Below are 14,039 nucleotides of genomic sequence, written 5' to 3' on the forward strand. Positions count from 1 at the left end.
CTACTTTAAATATCTTCTTTCTTTATGTAGTTCATCTATAACCATCAAAAGAAAACAAAACTTGTTTTTAAAGCTATTCATTTATAACCATCAAAAGAACACATAACTTTTTTTAAAGCTATTCATTTTTTTTTAATAATGTACTTCAAAATCAATATTGTTTGCACTAGCACCCCCATAATGTAGTTAATTGAAATTAAGATATCTAAAAACATGAAGTGGGAATATAATATGGGATTTAATTACTTGATTGTGCAATTGAGTGAAATCCGAATGATTTAAAATAAAAATGAGAAATTGGAAATCAAAATACCTTGTTTATTTAAGTCGTAGGAATCAGAATGGGAAAGGATTCCATTCCCATTGATATATTTACTTTGTTTTGGAATTGGAATTTAAATGAGTTAAATTATTACAAATTACTAAAAAGTCTTTAATTAACTATTATCATAATTATTATTTTATATTTTTATTATTATACTTATTCTTGTTCAAAAATTATTTTCATTAATAACAATCTATTCTAAAAAAATCAAAATTAGAATAAAAAATCATCATCATCATCAACAAAATAATAATCCATTTCAAAATTAATAATAATAATAATTGAAATCGAAATCATCATCATCAACAACAATAGCAACAAATCATCATTGTTAGAGCGAAACCATGACCATTGGAGATGAAAGTGAGGAAATTGAAACGAAATCAGCAACTAACTATTGCTCCACAGTCGATGGAACCAATAGTGATGAAGACGATGGTTGATTTTGGCAATGACGGTGATGGAAGTGGCTATGATGGCGTTCAGTTGGGGACTTCCATGCAAGAGAGTATAGGTTTTTAGAGATTTATTGTTTTTCCTTTTGATTTTTGATTATCTATATTTTTCATTTAAAGAAAATTATTTTGGGAATATTAAAATGTTAATGGGAATAGAATTGAGATCTTTTGGAATGGAAGCCTGATTCTCATCCCCATTGAGAATCAGTCTCCTATTCCTCAGTCCCAAATTGGGGGTGAATTCCCAGTTTGGCAAGTACGCACACCATGAATGAAATTGCTAATAAATTCATGTTAGAGCAAGCTATTATTTTAGTCTTTTACAGTTACATAATTGCTTGCGTGTATTATAGAGATTCTATAAAGGACCAACTAAAATAGGCTGCGTTTCCTCTTGCCATTATACATGGGTTGGCTTACAAGTAGTGATGGCTTTTGGGGTCCAGCTGTATACTCGTGTCTTGCCCTCTGAAAGCTTTACATAGATTTAAGGTTTATCGAGCTACTTGCTGCTTCTTTTTAATTGTCTAGTGGTGATGAGTGCCATCTCTAGAAATCATTAGCAACTATAAGCAACTTGTTTGAGCAATGTCTAGATTTCTTCACAATAATAGCATCAGATTCTTCACATTAGAGTGCCAAAATGAAAATTAAAAAAAACAAAAGGAGTTATTAAAGACGTGACAATCAAGATACTTGTAATTGGCGAGCTCGAGCAGCAGCTCTCTCTAATGCCTTCAACCTGTTAGCTTCCATGCGAGCTCTTTGTTCTTCTGTGACATGAACTTCACTGGAGCGGCTACCTTCATTATTTGGAACTTGTTTCGGTGATCCTTCTTCACATCTTTCAGTAGAAGGTACATTGGTAGCAGCCTCGTCACCCTGCAAGGCCTGAGATGATTCCTGTAGTTATGACATTAAAACAGTTTATATGACTTTAGTATTCAGAAGTGGACAGCCATCAAGTCACAGGGAACAACTTGAAGATACTGCATATAAAAAGGTGCTACATCAAGAACTACAGGAGCATAACCGGGCCAGCTTCTGGGTTGGAGATGCTTTATAATTAAAACTTCTCAATTTGAGTTTGCTTAAGGATTAAGCACCAAGTTAGCTACTAACAGTGGGGTATAAATGTTGAAAGATCAACAAAAGGTAAATTCCAGCAAACAAAAATTCATTCCTCCAAAAAACTCTTTTGCCCATATGAAAGCAATCAATTAAGCTATCACACACTCATATCATGCGAAGTAAACCACCAACACACTGTATTTGCCTTGAGCAGCGAATGCAAACATGAGCCTTTTCTTTTAGAGCAATTCAAAATTTTGTAAGACTGAGAGCATATCTAGATTACCCCTACTGGACCCCACCATTAGGCATGCATGATAACAGACAACATGAACTACAAACATTTGATATAAATTCTTAGAACATGCAAAATCCAATGTAATTATGACATTTTAACCATAATCAAATCCCTTGATTAATTTATGAAATTGATATCTTTGGAGAGCAGGTGGGGTGGCAATGACAAAAATCCCCACAGTGAGGGCAGAATAAACAGAAAGATGTTATTCAAAGCCCACAACCTAGTGCAAGTGTCAGATAACTAGGATATCACAAGCATCCTTACTGGCATCTTCTCCGTAAGGGCATTTCCTTTTTAGATTATGTGACAAGGTCAATAGTCATGGGCAACAAGATGAAAGGCATTGTCACAGTGATCCCTGTTAAATTGTCTTTCTATACCTGCCACCTAGTGATTGAAGCTAAAATATTTTGTTTGAAGAAGCCATGGAGAAAAAGTAAACCATTGTGAATGTATAAAAAGTAACCAGCATATGCAATTATGACAAATGATTTGAACTGTTTCCTTATGTCTAGAGAAGGTGCTCTTCAGCAAGAAAAAAACTCATGTCAATTTAGCATATTTTCTGCTGATCAACTACAGAAAGCAGAATTAAAGAGAAAGAACCTCAAAATTAAGTTGGAAAAGATACTCACTTCAGTAGTAGTCCTATAAACCTCATTGAAAAGGTCGTTAAAATCATCAGCAGCATGGACATTTGAAGCCGGATCTTGTTGATGAGGTTGCCTCTCAGAACTCATGGCCTCAGCAGGCGCTGAAAGAAGAAAACACATAGAAAAAAATAAGAAAAGAAGAATACTTTGCTTTAATCCTTTAACAAACTGCATGTTGGGCAGCCTCATAGATTCGTTATCATAAAGAGCAATGTCAAGAGCATGTTTATGTAGATGGTAGCTTTAAGAGGGGGCAGTTTCAATCCCTTGCCAACTATAATGCATAGATATATAAACAAACACAATGGGGGATTAAATCTAGTTGCACCATGGGCATTTATAAGAGGTACTTGAAGCCCAGACCCAGGTCAAATAACAGGCCCTATCAAATTTCAGGTTGAGTCCAGCAACAATTTCCTACATTCAAGAGCAGAGGAATAATGTGACAAAGACTGCTATATATCTAGGGCCTTTATCATTTGAGCAGTTAATGTAATTGTGCGATTGGTTAACATTGCAGACTGATATATGTGCTGACATCTAATTAAAATTATTAGCAAAAACATACTAAATAAGATTCATTTCTAAGCTTAGCGGACCATTTAGGAGTTCTGTTGAAGCCTAGTTAGAACAATATACCATCTTCTCTTTACTAAAGAATCGTACTTTTCTATCTTGTGTTCCAAATATTCTCTCACAGCCTACCATTCTGGAAGCAAGAAAAACTAAACAGATATAACTTTCAAATACCTTGTTCATCAACTGGACCATCATGTTCGACTGCAGCTTCATGCAATTTTGTAGGATCCCCTCCATTTGCAACTCGGTCCCTTAAATCTCTAATACACATCTGCCCAGGGATGTGAAAAATGAATGATTGAAATATATATATATATAAACATGTGTAAGTGCTAGAATGCCGCAACATGATTCAAAATTTTGAACTTATTATTATTACTGACTCAAGTTAGCAAAATTTGATGAATGTGGAATATTCAGCAAATTAATGATATTCCAAATTTTGCAACAGAATTGACGAAATATACTCACACTGTAGTCAGTCATGCCAGATTATCCTCTTTTGAATGACCTCTACCCAAGCAGACAGCCAATAAAACCTCTTTCAACCAACATTTTATGGATATATTTAGAACCATGCCACCATGTAAAAAGTCTAGTTAGATTAGGATTGGGTTTGATACTGTATATCACACCAAACAGTCCTCCATGTAAAATCATTCTAATAATTAACTTATCATAATGTCCTCACCATGGTGTTATCCAGATAAGGATCTCAATTCTAATAGGTTTGCTCAAAAAACAGAAAACACTCCTCCTAAACGGTTTGATGTAAAAATAACAATCACCTGAACTGCGAGAATATGAAGCCACGTTCATAGTGATTTGACTTAACCATCCTATTGTGGACACGCTACTGAATCTTGCATTTTGATGTAACAATTAATCAATCCTTATGCGCGGGACCAAATTAAACAAAATCAAATCATCCTGTTCGTAGAACAATAGGGTGCACATGCATCAAAATACTTCAGTAAAACATTAGTTCTTTAGTGACACCCTCAACCCCATGTCATTCTTTTAGCATCACAACCACATTCAAAGCATCTTTGAGAGAGACCCGACGAACCTTTACGCGTCTGGAGGCAGCAACTTGTTCCACCTTGCTTACAAAATGATCAAACGAGTAGTAAGGCAGCAAATGGGAGTGCCACTCACTGTATAACCCGATTAAGTGCCCCAAATCACTCACCTACAAGTAATGAAATTTCGACAACTAGAAAATATAAATAGGAGGCAGCAGGGTATGACAATTTAATTTTCTGTAACATTTCAGAAGGATTAAAGAAGGGGCAGGATGGTAAATTTCACCTCGTGACCGCGGCCCCGGTATTTGAAGGCGCGAGGGAAGTGGCGGAGGACGAAACCGAGGCCGTCGTCGGAGAGAAGAAGATCAGGGGTTAGCTTTGGGCGGCTCCTTGGCAACTTCTTCGGTTTTTCTTTGACTCCACCGATTGCACTTTTAGAAACACTAACGCCGCCATCGCCTACGCCACTGCCGCCGCCGCCGCCGCCGCTGGCGGTATTGTTGGAAGGGAAATTAGAATTTGATGGGGCTGAGGATGATGATGATGGACAGTCACGCGACCAGTGGCCTGGCCTTCCGCACTTGAAGCAACCCGTTGGCGCTGCTTTTGCGTTCTCCATCTCTCGATTTCTCTCTCTTCCTTTCTCCTCTTTGTTACGGTTACGTCAGATTGATTTTTGGAATTGCAGTTCATTCTTTTCTTTTTCTTTTTTTTTTCACTCTCAATTTTGGCGGGAATAAAAGGAGGGAAGTGAATTTGGCGGGAATGTATCTGTAGGGGAAATTTTTCACAACCTCCCCTTATATTTGAAAAAATGCCCCTTTTAATGACGAAGATGCAGAAATTGTCAGGCTCGTAAGATAACTTCTAACTTTTGTTTTTTTAATAAGGGTAATTTTTAAAAACCTCCCCTGAGGTTTGGGCTTGTTGCAAGTAGATGGTGAGAATTGATTTATTTGTAAAAAATCCCCTACCGTCAGTTAAGTTTAACATTGACCGTTAGTTGACCGTGCAAAGACAATATTACCCTTAACAATAGTTTGTAAACAAAAATAACTAAAAAAAAAACCAAAATTATTGGTGCAAAAAGCACAAACCTTATTTTTTGACAATTTTATCCTTGTCAATTCTAAAAATTTACAATATCATAGGTAAAGATTATGACTATTTCATTTTTAAATTTTTAATTTTATCTTTCTTGTAGGAATTTTAAAAAAATATCAATAATTTAAAGAGGATTTTTTAATTTTTTAATTTTAACTTTTTTATAGGAACTTTAAGAAAATATCAATAATTTAAAAAAGGTAAATAATTAATAATTTTGGTTTTTTTTTAGTTATTTTCGTTTATAAACTATTGTTAAGGGTAATATTGTCTTTGCACGGTCAACTAACGGTCAATGTTAAACTTAACTGACGGTAGGGGGTTTTTTACAAATAAATCAATTCTCGCCATCTACTTGCAACAAGCCCAAACCTCAGGGGAGGTTTTTAAAAATTATCCTTTTAATAATTATTTATTCTTTTTTTTAAAAAAAAGAAAGTATGCCTTTCGATTGATTAGCTTAAGAACAAGTACATAATCTCCGGTGAAATTTCATCCAACCAAATTACAGTTTTCTTCTTCTGCAAAGCTAACTTTGCTAATGAATGAGCTGCATAGTTACAATCTCTAGGGGAATGTTGAGCTTTGAAATTCTGCAGATTTTCCTGAATGTCAGAGATCAACCATCCAATTTCAGTTAAGCTACTGGGCTTCTTGTTGATTAAGTCAATAACTTCCAATGAATCCGATTCAAAAATTCCAAAAGTAATATTAGCTTTTTCAGCCACTTGTAGGCCCCACTCCATAGCTGTTGCCTCCGCCATTGCCACACTACCAGGAAGCCTCAAACTTTTAATCGCAGCTGCTCTGCAGTTTCCCTCTGAGTAAATTCTAAATTTATTTATTTATTATTATTATTTTTTTGCCATACCTTCGCCAAGGTTAAAAGTCAAGGGATTAATTGAAAAGTAAGTTCTTCAAGGCAGCTTCTAACTTCTTATTGTTTGCATAAATTTTACAGAATTAAGTGTACTGTGTAAACTAATTTTCATAAGAAATAAAATCTTCATGAGAGTTAATTAAGCCCTTTAAGCTAACATTGAGATAGATGAACTAATTAAGCTCATAAGCTGTGCAAAGCTATGAGGATTACTAAAGATGAAGTTGAGATCAAAGAAAAAGGTTGGATCCACATTAAGTGACCAATTTGTAAGATCCACCTATACAAAGATGTCTATTAAGGAATTCTTTTGTCAAATAGTTATGGGTGAAATTAGCTTAAGTTCTATAGCAAAAAGTAAGAAATGATATTCAAAATCATAGTTACATTAATTTTATTATAAAAAAAAAACAGAGGGTGAAGGAATAGTTCTTTATGATTATGCATATAAATTACTATCTTTATATTTCCCTTTTCCCATTTCGGAACACACCTTTACTCGCGGCTTGATAATCAAAGTGTTCATATATATATATATATATATATAATGTACAAAAATATGGCGGCCAACTCAGGTCCTGCCCCGCTTTTATAGAACTTAAATCATTTCTATTCCTATGTATGTGTATGTTATAGAAAATGGCACCACTCGGTCCCCTCCGCAGCCGATAGTTAAGAATTCATAGACCAATCATAACTCTGATAAATGATATTGACAGGACCCCCATCATCCAGTAGATGTGTCAAAAGACCTGCTTTTGTCGCATCCAGATAATTGATGCTCCACTTCAATATTTCTTTTTCCTGTCCAAAATCTACATTGAACCTATAGCCAAAGAAATGATAAGTTACGCACAATATTAGGTAAAACTCGTCTTTTAAAAATCGGCTTGTAAGGAGACTTACAATTTGATTGAAAAGAGACAATTCATATAAATATTTGCACTTCAAAAATGCTACTTTGCCAGGGGAAATTTTTCCCCATTTTCCCGGGCAAGGCAGATTGTTAAGCACACAGTTTTGGCAGAGTAGATATTTGGTTTGTTTCGAAAAAAAATTTAAGGCAAATTTCCCCAGGAAAAGCAGCATTGCTGTGTGCACTTTATAGTGTTACTACTGTAGGCTTTTCAACCATTAATGTTAGTGCAAAGGGGGTGTATACACAAAAGGAACCTGAGCATTAACCACTCACCACTTAATGATCCTTGTGAGATAAACTGTCCTCTTTTCCAAATTCACCTCCATTCCACCACTCTGGAAGAACTCCCTGCTGGCAGATCTCAGTTCGGCTTCAACTCCTTGAGCTGAGAAAAATCTCACTGTGGGACTCGACCTTGTTCCATTGCATAGCCCAAAATGGATCAGTGGATTCACTTTCAGAGGACAGAGCTGCATGCCATTTCATAAGTTGAAACGTTTTAAGCACAAGACGACTGCTCACCGGCGTTCATAAAAATAACTAAGAAAAGTAAGTTTACCTCCAGGCGCTTGTCGCCAGAGCCAAAGGGTTTGGCCAACGAGTAGGTATCTCTGCGATTGTTTCTCAGGATCCCATTCTTTATTGTAGACAGGGAGTAAGGATAGCCTCCGACTACATATTGAAAATCTGAAAAGAAGGATTTTCGATCGATTACTCCTTCCGGATGGCCTACTCTAATTATCGCGTGGATGACCATCGCATTGTATAAGTTCAAGAAGAAGGCCAACTTCTCATCTGGCGACAGTTCAAATAGGTTCACCCTTTGAAGGTCGCTAGCCAAATTAACGTATCTACATTCACCAATATCGAGAAGGTAACACACAAGTTTAGCACTAATAAAAACATAGAACGTGAGATAACTATAATAGTTTATACACATTGGAGAAATATGATGATATATACTCCATAAGCTAATGTTGTTATAAAGCTATGGATGCAGATACTGTCAGTGCTGAATCATAGATTTTAATAGCTGCTTATAATTCTATTAATTGCTAGTTATGAATCAATATCAAGCCTCAAAGTACTATTATAGTATTATACTTGCATCTGATCTTTTACGCAGGCATTATTTTATCCCACATATGAGCATATCTTACAAGTCAATCACCCTCATCCTTTATTGATGTCATTTTATAGTAAAATAACATCACTTGCTGTTCTGTTTATTCCTACTCAATTTTCTAATGTCATTTCTGTTTATTCTTGCCATGTTTTGCTTTTACAACAATAATAATAATAATAATAAAATTATAGCAGCGAGAAGATAAGCCAGTAATACCTCCTGAACTCCTCACTTTTGCTGATGGCTGCATAATCAACATGGCGCCTATCATCGGAGGCATAAGCTTCTAGTATCGCGGACATTATCTTATTAAGCCTTTGGCCAACGAAAACAGCAGGCTTTGGTGCTGTATCATTTGTAGCTACCCGAAAATTGTAGCATTTTCTAATATATGGTTCATGCTCAAGAAAACGATAGAAATGGTTTTCATCTTCAAATTCATTTTCCCTGCATCAAAATTTATATGTAAGTAAATAAGTTACATGAGGGGGAAAAAAAAAAAGAATCATAGTACCATATTTCATATTGACTGTCCAGCTATACATTAGTTATGTGATAGAGAAATGTTCTTACCCAAACACATGATGGATGAAGTGCTTCCTGCTAAGCTGCTTCCCAATCTCAACTGCCTGCAAGAGTGCAAGTTTTGTCATTTAGAATTCATTTGCATCAATGTATATAATTTAAGAAACGTAGAATTTTTTTTTTAAAGTAATAATCTAAGCAGAGAAATGCTAAACGAGAATTTGTTATACGGGTCTCTGAGTTTTTAATGTTTCTTTACTGGGTGGAGGATTGAATAAAATTTCAAAGGCTTGATTCAATTAAAACAACTTTTTACTTAAAATTTAAAAAAAAAAAAAGTGTTGTAAGAACTGAAGAACACACGTCCAGTGGCGAAAACAGTTAAACATGACTTTGTTACGACCAAGCTAAGCTATAATGAAGAAAACATGAACTAAAATAGGCTGTAACAATATATCAAAAAAATTTGAGGAGGCAGCAGTGCAGTGGTGCAGTGGTGGGGATCATAGTGGTGAAAGCATAAAATACTATGGGGTATAACACAATTATATAAAACTAAAGGAGTTAAACACAAAATTTTAACATATATGATAAAATTTCAATTCAAACCTTTTTTTTTGGTTTAGAAAATTATAATTCTGCCTCTGCATACGTCAATGCTAAATTTCAGTGCCTAGAATTACAAAGTTGACTAGTTGAGGGTTGAATAATTTAAATGAGAAAAATACTTTTCAGCTTACGATTTTATGCAAGTTGAAATTTTTTAAATTAAAAATTTTGAGTCAGAAATCCCAACCCTTTAAATAAACAAACGACATCCGCTCATTTTCACTTAATTATTTTAATATTTCATAGATTTGGTTAGTTGTGCAAAATTCATTGACTATTTTTATGTCAACTTCGCACTTTACTCCTAATTCCACCTCGTAGAAGAAAATAAACAATTCTTCATGAAATTTTTTTGGGGCTATATCAACTTTAAAATAAAATAATAATAATATGGGAAAGTAATATTTGGGTCGCAATTAATAAAAGCCTACAAAATGTTCAATTGCTGCTTTCTTACGGAATGAGTGAGAGAAGGGAGGGGACCCTCAATCAAGAACATCTAGAGCCCTTTTCATAATTCATTGAGTTGGTCTAACTAATTAAAAACAAAAGAAGAAAAATGTTGTCTATTCAATCACTATTTTGACCCTCAGAAATTACGCAACATAATAAATTGCGAAAATCACGGGAAAAAAAATTTAAATGTTCGGAGAAAAATCATCCAAAAAAAAAATTCTTAATTAAAGTGAAGACTCAAGACTTAAATGAAAAAGGGTTACTAATATTAAATTAATGGAATCAAAATTTTACTTATGTGATATTAAAAAATAATAATAAAGAAATTGTGTTTTTGTGAACTTGGCTCCTTCCTATATGTCACTTTATTTCTCCTACACAAACACAATCAATTAAAATACAATAAATAAATAAACAAATAAATAAATGCACTTCCATCCAATATATAATGGGCTAGTACTCGACAATTAAAAACAAATCATTTATATATTCTCATTGCACGAGGTGCCTATCCGCTCTCATCATATGCCATGCGTGTTCGCCATCATTAATGTTTGTCAAATATCCATAATTCTATAAAGCGCATAAAGGGTATAAATGTACAAAAGAAGAATAACGGCACTTTCATGGTTTAACAAATTGATCATAGAGATGTGTTTGTTTGAAAAATAGCTATACAAACTTTTTCCCGTGATTATTTTTGTACTATTTATAATAACAAAAAATGATTATTTCTAAAATAATGAATTTATGCGATTATTATAAAAACAAGGATTCCTATAATTAATTTGTCAAACCACGAATTTTAAATTATATAAATATTTGTCGGAAATTTCTTGGATAAACCAAATATGAAACGACCGAGAAAAATCATAATAATTTAATAATTAAGAAGAAATTTGATTTAAAAATTTCACCGATGCAGTTATGGCAAGTCAATTAATAAGAAAATGACCCTAATGAAAGACGAGAATTAGAGAACGAAACGCACCTTCATCCTATCGCACTTGAAGTGGTGAGTAAGCACATCAACCATCTCGCTCCCAGAAAAGCAATTCTTAACGATCTTCAACTTGATCAGACGGTCCTGGATCGGCAATCTCTGCCTCAGCAACTTGACACTAAGCAACATCTCGTCCATCGATTCTTCCTCCTCATCATCGTCATCGAAACCATAGAGCGGCGGTGCAGGCGCATCACCGGAACATTTCCTCCCCAACATCTCCCTAAACCGCTCGTCGAACGTGCCGCTGTTCCTCAGCGAATTCAACGCCACCAGTCCTCCGAACAACTTGTCGTTCAAAAAAACCCGCGGCACCTGCGAGCTTCCGGTTCGTCGAATCAGCTCTTTCTCGCGCGGCGGGAAAACGTCGACGTTTATCTCCACGAACTTGAGTCCTCTCTGTTTGAAAAATCTCCTCACGGCGGTGCAGTCTCTGCAGTTCGATCTCGAGAAGAAGCTTATCCGTCCTTTAATCTTTTCATCTCCTTCTTCTCCGTGGCTTTTGAGTTTTACGACCACTTTGAGTCCTGATATGTTGAACTGAGTCACCTCGTCCGGTTTGATCACCGTCGACCCCGCCGGCTCAGGCTCAGCCTCAGCCCGAGCATCGTCGAGAGAATTCAACTTCTTCACGATTGCGGCGGAGAAGTTGTTGCTTCGTTCGCGGATGAATTTTCCGAATTTGAATGAGTAATTACCTGACGGAGGAGAAGAAGAAGGAGAAGGAGGCAACGCAAACAAACCAGCTGGCGCCTCTGGCTTCGGCAACTCCGAATGAGGTTCGATTATCGCCATATGACGACGATCACCATCATGATCGTGACCGTTGATTTTGTTTACTCCGTCGTCTCCATTTGGAGTCGATGAATCAATTTCCATAACCATTTCTGTTAAACTGCAGTCACAGGAGAAATTGTGAGAATATAAATTAAAAAGAAAAAGAGATTCAAACTTGAGAGTGGTAGCGATGAAAGCGGAGAGATTTTATGAAGGAGAATATACGGAGAGATTTCATATATATATATGACGAACATAACAAGAAGAGGTCAAAGACGTGGAGACAAACAATAAATAAAATAAATAAATAAATAAAACAAAAAACATCTTTCAGTTGAACCGGCAGCAAACAACACACATAAGCCGGCCCCTCATTGAAAATATCTATGGCCCCACAATCCGCGTCCATATTTTAATTTTACTCCTGTGAAACCCGTAATATTGCAATCAAATATTACAATCAGAAATCTGCTTGAACTAAGAGCAACGGTTTGAGACCCATAGAGTAATATTGTGGCTTCATTCCTTTTATAATTATGTAATAATTGAGTACAGTCAGACTTTTTTCTTATAAAATATAAATAAAGTAAATGTCGCTTGAATATTAGTGAAAATGAAAATGCAGACGGTATTTCATAATATTTAATGTAAATTAATTTTAATAATAATCTAATTATAAATGTCAGTAGTAGTTTTATTTAATATAAATTATAGTCTAATTGTAATATCAATGTAAAAAAAAATCTACTTGAACATTTAATATATACATTTATAATATAGTCTAAAATTTTAATGAAACGTCTAATTAATGATAAAAATTAACGAAGTGTTACCTGTTTTAATATTATTAACACAATTATCACTAGTGTGGTGTGATGATAAATGTCGAAACAAGTGAAGTGAAATTAATTAACAATAAATTTATATTACAATCAAGAATTTTAACGAGCGTCCAGATAGTTAGAAGCGATAGACGAGCTCCTGTGGGCCTCGAACTCATGCGCTTCCGTATGGGCGTGGTTTCCATAGAAGGGCCTTTGTGTAATTGAATGGTAACCATATTAGCCGTTAATTGTGGGGGGAGAGTTGGGTACTTTTAGAGTGCTTGGAAACCTAAGTGTTTGACACGGTAGAGTCAAAAGTTTTTAAAATGAAAATCTGCTAAAGTGGGTTGGTATGTGTGTGTGCGTGCGTGGATTCTACTTTGAACTTACAAGTGGCGGCATGACATTGGGTGTATAACGTAATGGTAAAACAATTTAATTAGTCCAGTCTTGTGGTTTTTTTTTTTTTAATTTTCATCCTTCAAAATTTGGACGAGTTCTCATTCAAATCTACAAGTCATTAAGACCTCTTCTAATTAAGTTTTAATATTTTTGAAGATTTGAATTGGTATTATAATCTCCATTTAATGCTGATTTTTTCCACTCGCTAAATATATTTATAGAATGACATACTGACTGGACTAGATATGAATAAAAAATGAGCAAGACACTTAAATGGGAACCCATTATTTTTTTTTTCTATTGTGTTACACAAAAGAAAAAAGAAAAACATCATCACAATAGATCAAAGTTTATCACAGACAACAAAATCAATTGATAGAAAGATAAACATTACAGTACTAAAATTGGAAGAGCCGTTAAAATTATATTAATAATCCAAAGACAAGAGTGCATAAAAGAATTTGACAAAAAAAGTAGTTTAGTTGGCTCCAACAATCATGCAGATAATAGACAAGGTTCTAACTACCTCGTCGGTTGTGGTTGGCTCCAACAATTAATGCACACTGTGACATATCTGTTGCATGAATCATCTATTGCTGTGGATGTATGCTGCTTCTAAAGCATATTTTTAATTATTTTTGCGATGAATATACTTTATGATATTAGTAAAATGCTGAGTTACAATCAATGAACTAAATTTACAAAACATATAAATAGAAATTACTTTATGATTAAATAAATAAAATTTGATGTTCGAAAATAAATAAATTGGGCAATCTACTTACGATTAAGTTGCAGCAAGTTTATTAAGGGTCTGTTTGTGTTTGCTTTTAAACGGTTCAAATGTAATTTTTAAAAATTAAAAATTATTTTTAGTGTTTCGAAAATTTTTAAAAAATCACATTTGATATAATTATTCCTGCGTAAAATAGATTTTTAAAAATAGAGAGTAAGTACTTTTTCAAAATATGATTTCGAGAATCAATTTTATTCTTAATA

At 34.5% G+C, this 14,039-nt stretch overlaps 2 protein-coding genes across 2 annotated transcripts; both read right to left on the reverse strand.

The window, feature by feature from the left end:
* Positions 1–1,090: 1,090 nt before the first annotated feature.
* Positions 1,091–5,118, reverse strand: LOC102621455 (uncharacterized). The gene is made up of 5 exons (XM_006470851.3): positions 4,699–5,118; positions 4,457–4,579; positions 3,559–3,658; positions 2,791–2,909; positions 1,091–1,686 (listed from the first exon to the last, which is right to left on the reverse strand). Exons 1-5 carry the CDS (start codon positions 5,032–5,034, stop codon positions 1,471–1,473), a joined length of 894 nt encoding a protein of 297 aa, XP_006470914.2. The 5' UTR covers positions 5,035–5,118; the 3' UTR covers positions 1,091–1,470.
* Positions 5,119–6,799: 1,681 nt separating this feature from the next.
* LOC102621750 (uncharacterized) lies at positions 6,800–12,068 on the reverse strand. The gene is made up of 6 exons (XM_006470852.4): positions 11,026–12,068; positions 9,018–9,073; positions 8,661–8,891; positions 7,878–8,169; positions 7,592–7,788; positions 6,800–7,225 (listed from the first exon to the last, which is right to left on the reverse strand). The coding sequence occupies exons 1-6, from the start codon at positions 11,920–11,922 to the stop codon at positions 7,072–7,074; spliced, it is 1,827 nt and encodes a 608-aa protein (XP_006470915.2). The 5' UTR covers positions 11,923–12,068; the 3' UTR covers positions 6,800–7,071.
* Positions 12,069–14,039: the final 1,971 nt, after the last annotated feature.

Source organism: Citrus sinensis, chromosome 8 (genome assembly GCF_022201045.2).
Source record: "Citrus sinensis cultivar Valencia sweet orange chromosome 8, DVS_A1.0, whole genome shotgun sequence".
In the NCBI taxonomy this organism is placed as follows: domain Eukaryota; kingdom Viridiplantae; phylum Streptophyta; class Magnoliopsida; order Sapindales; family Rutaceae; genus Citrus; species Citrus sinensis.

Coding starts and splice junctions, on each gene's coding strand:
- LOC102621455 (XM_006470851.3), bottom strand. CDS start 5,034: ATGGAGAACGCAAAAGCAGCGCCAACGGGTTGCTTCAAGTGCGGAAGG. Junction 4,580..4,698: donor ACCGGGGCCGCGGTCACGAG/GTGAAATTTACC, acceptor CATTACTTGTAG/GTGAGTGATTTGGGGCACTT. Junction 1,687..2,790: donor TTTATAGGACTACTACTGAA/GTGAGTATCTTT, acceptor TCATAACTACAG/GAATCATCTCAGGCCTTGCA.
- LOC102621750 (XM_006470852.4), bottom strand. CDS start 11,922: ATGGTTATGGAAATTGATTCATCGACTCCAAATGGAGACGACGGAGTA. Junction 8,170..8,660: donor AAAAGTGAGGAGTTCAGGAG/GTATTACTGGCT, acceptor TGGTGAATGTAG/ATACGTTAATTTGGCTAGCG. Junction 7,789..7,877: donor CTGGCGACAAGCGCCTGGAG/GTAAACTTACTT, acceptor AATGGCATGCAG/CTCTGTCCTCTGAAAGTGAA.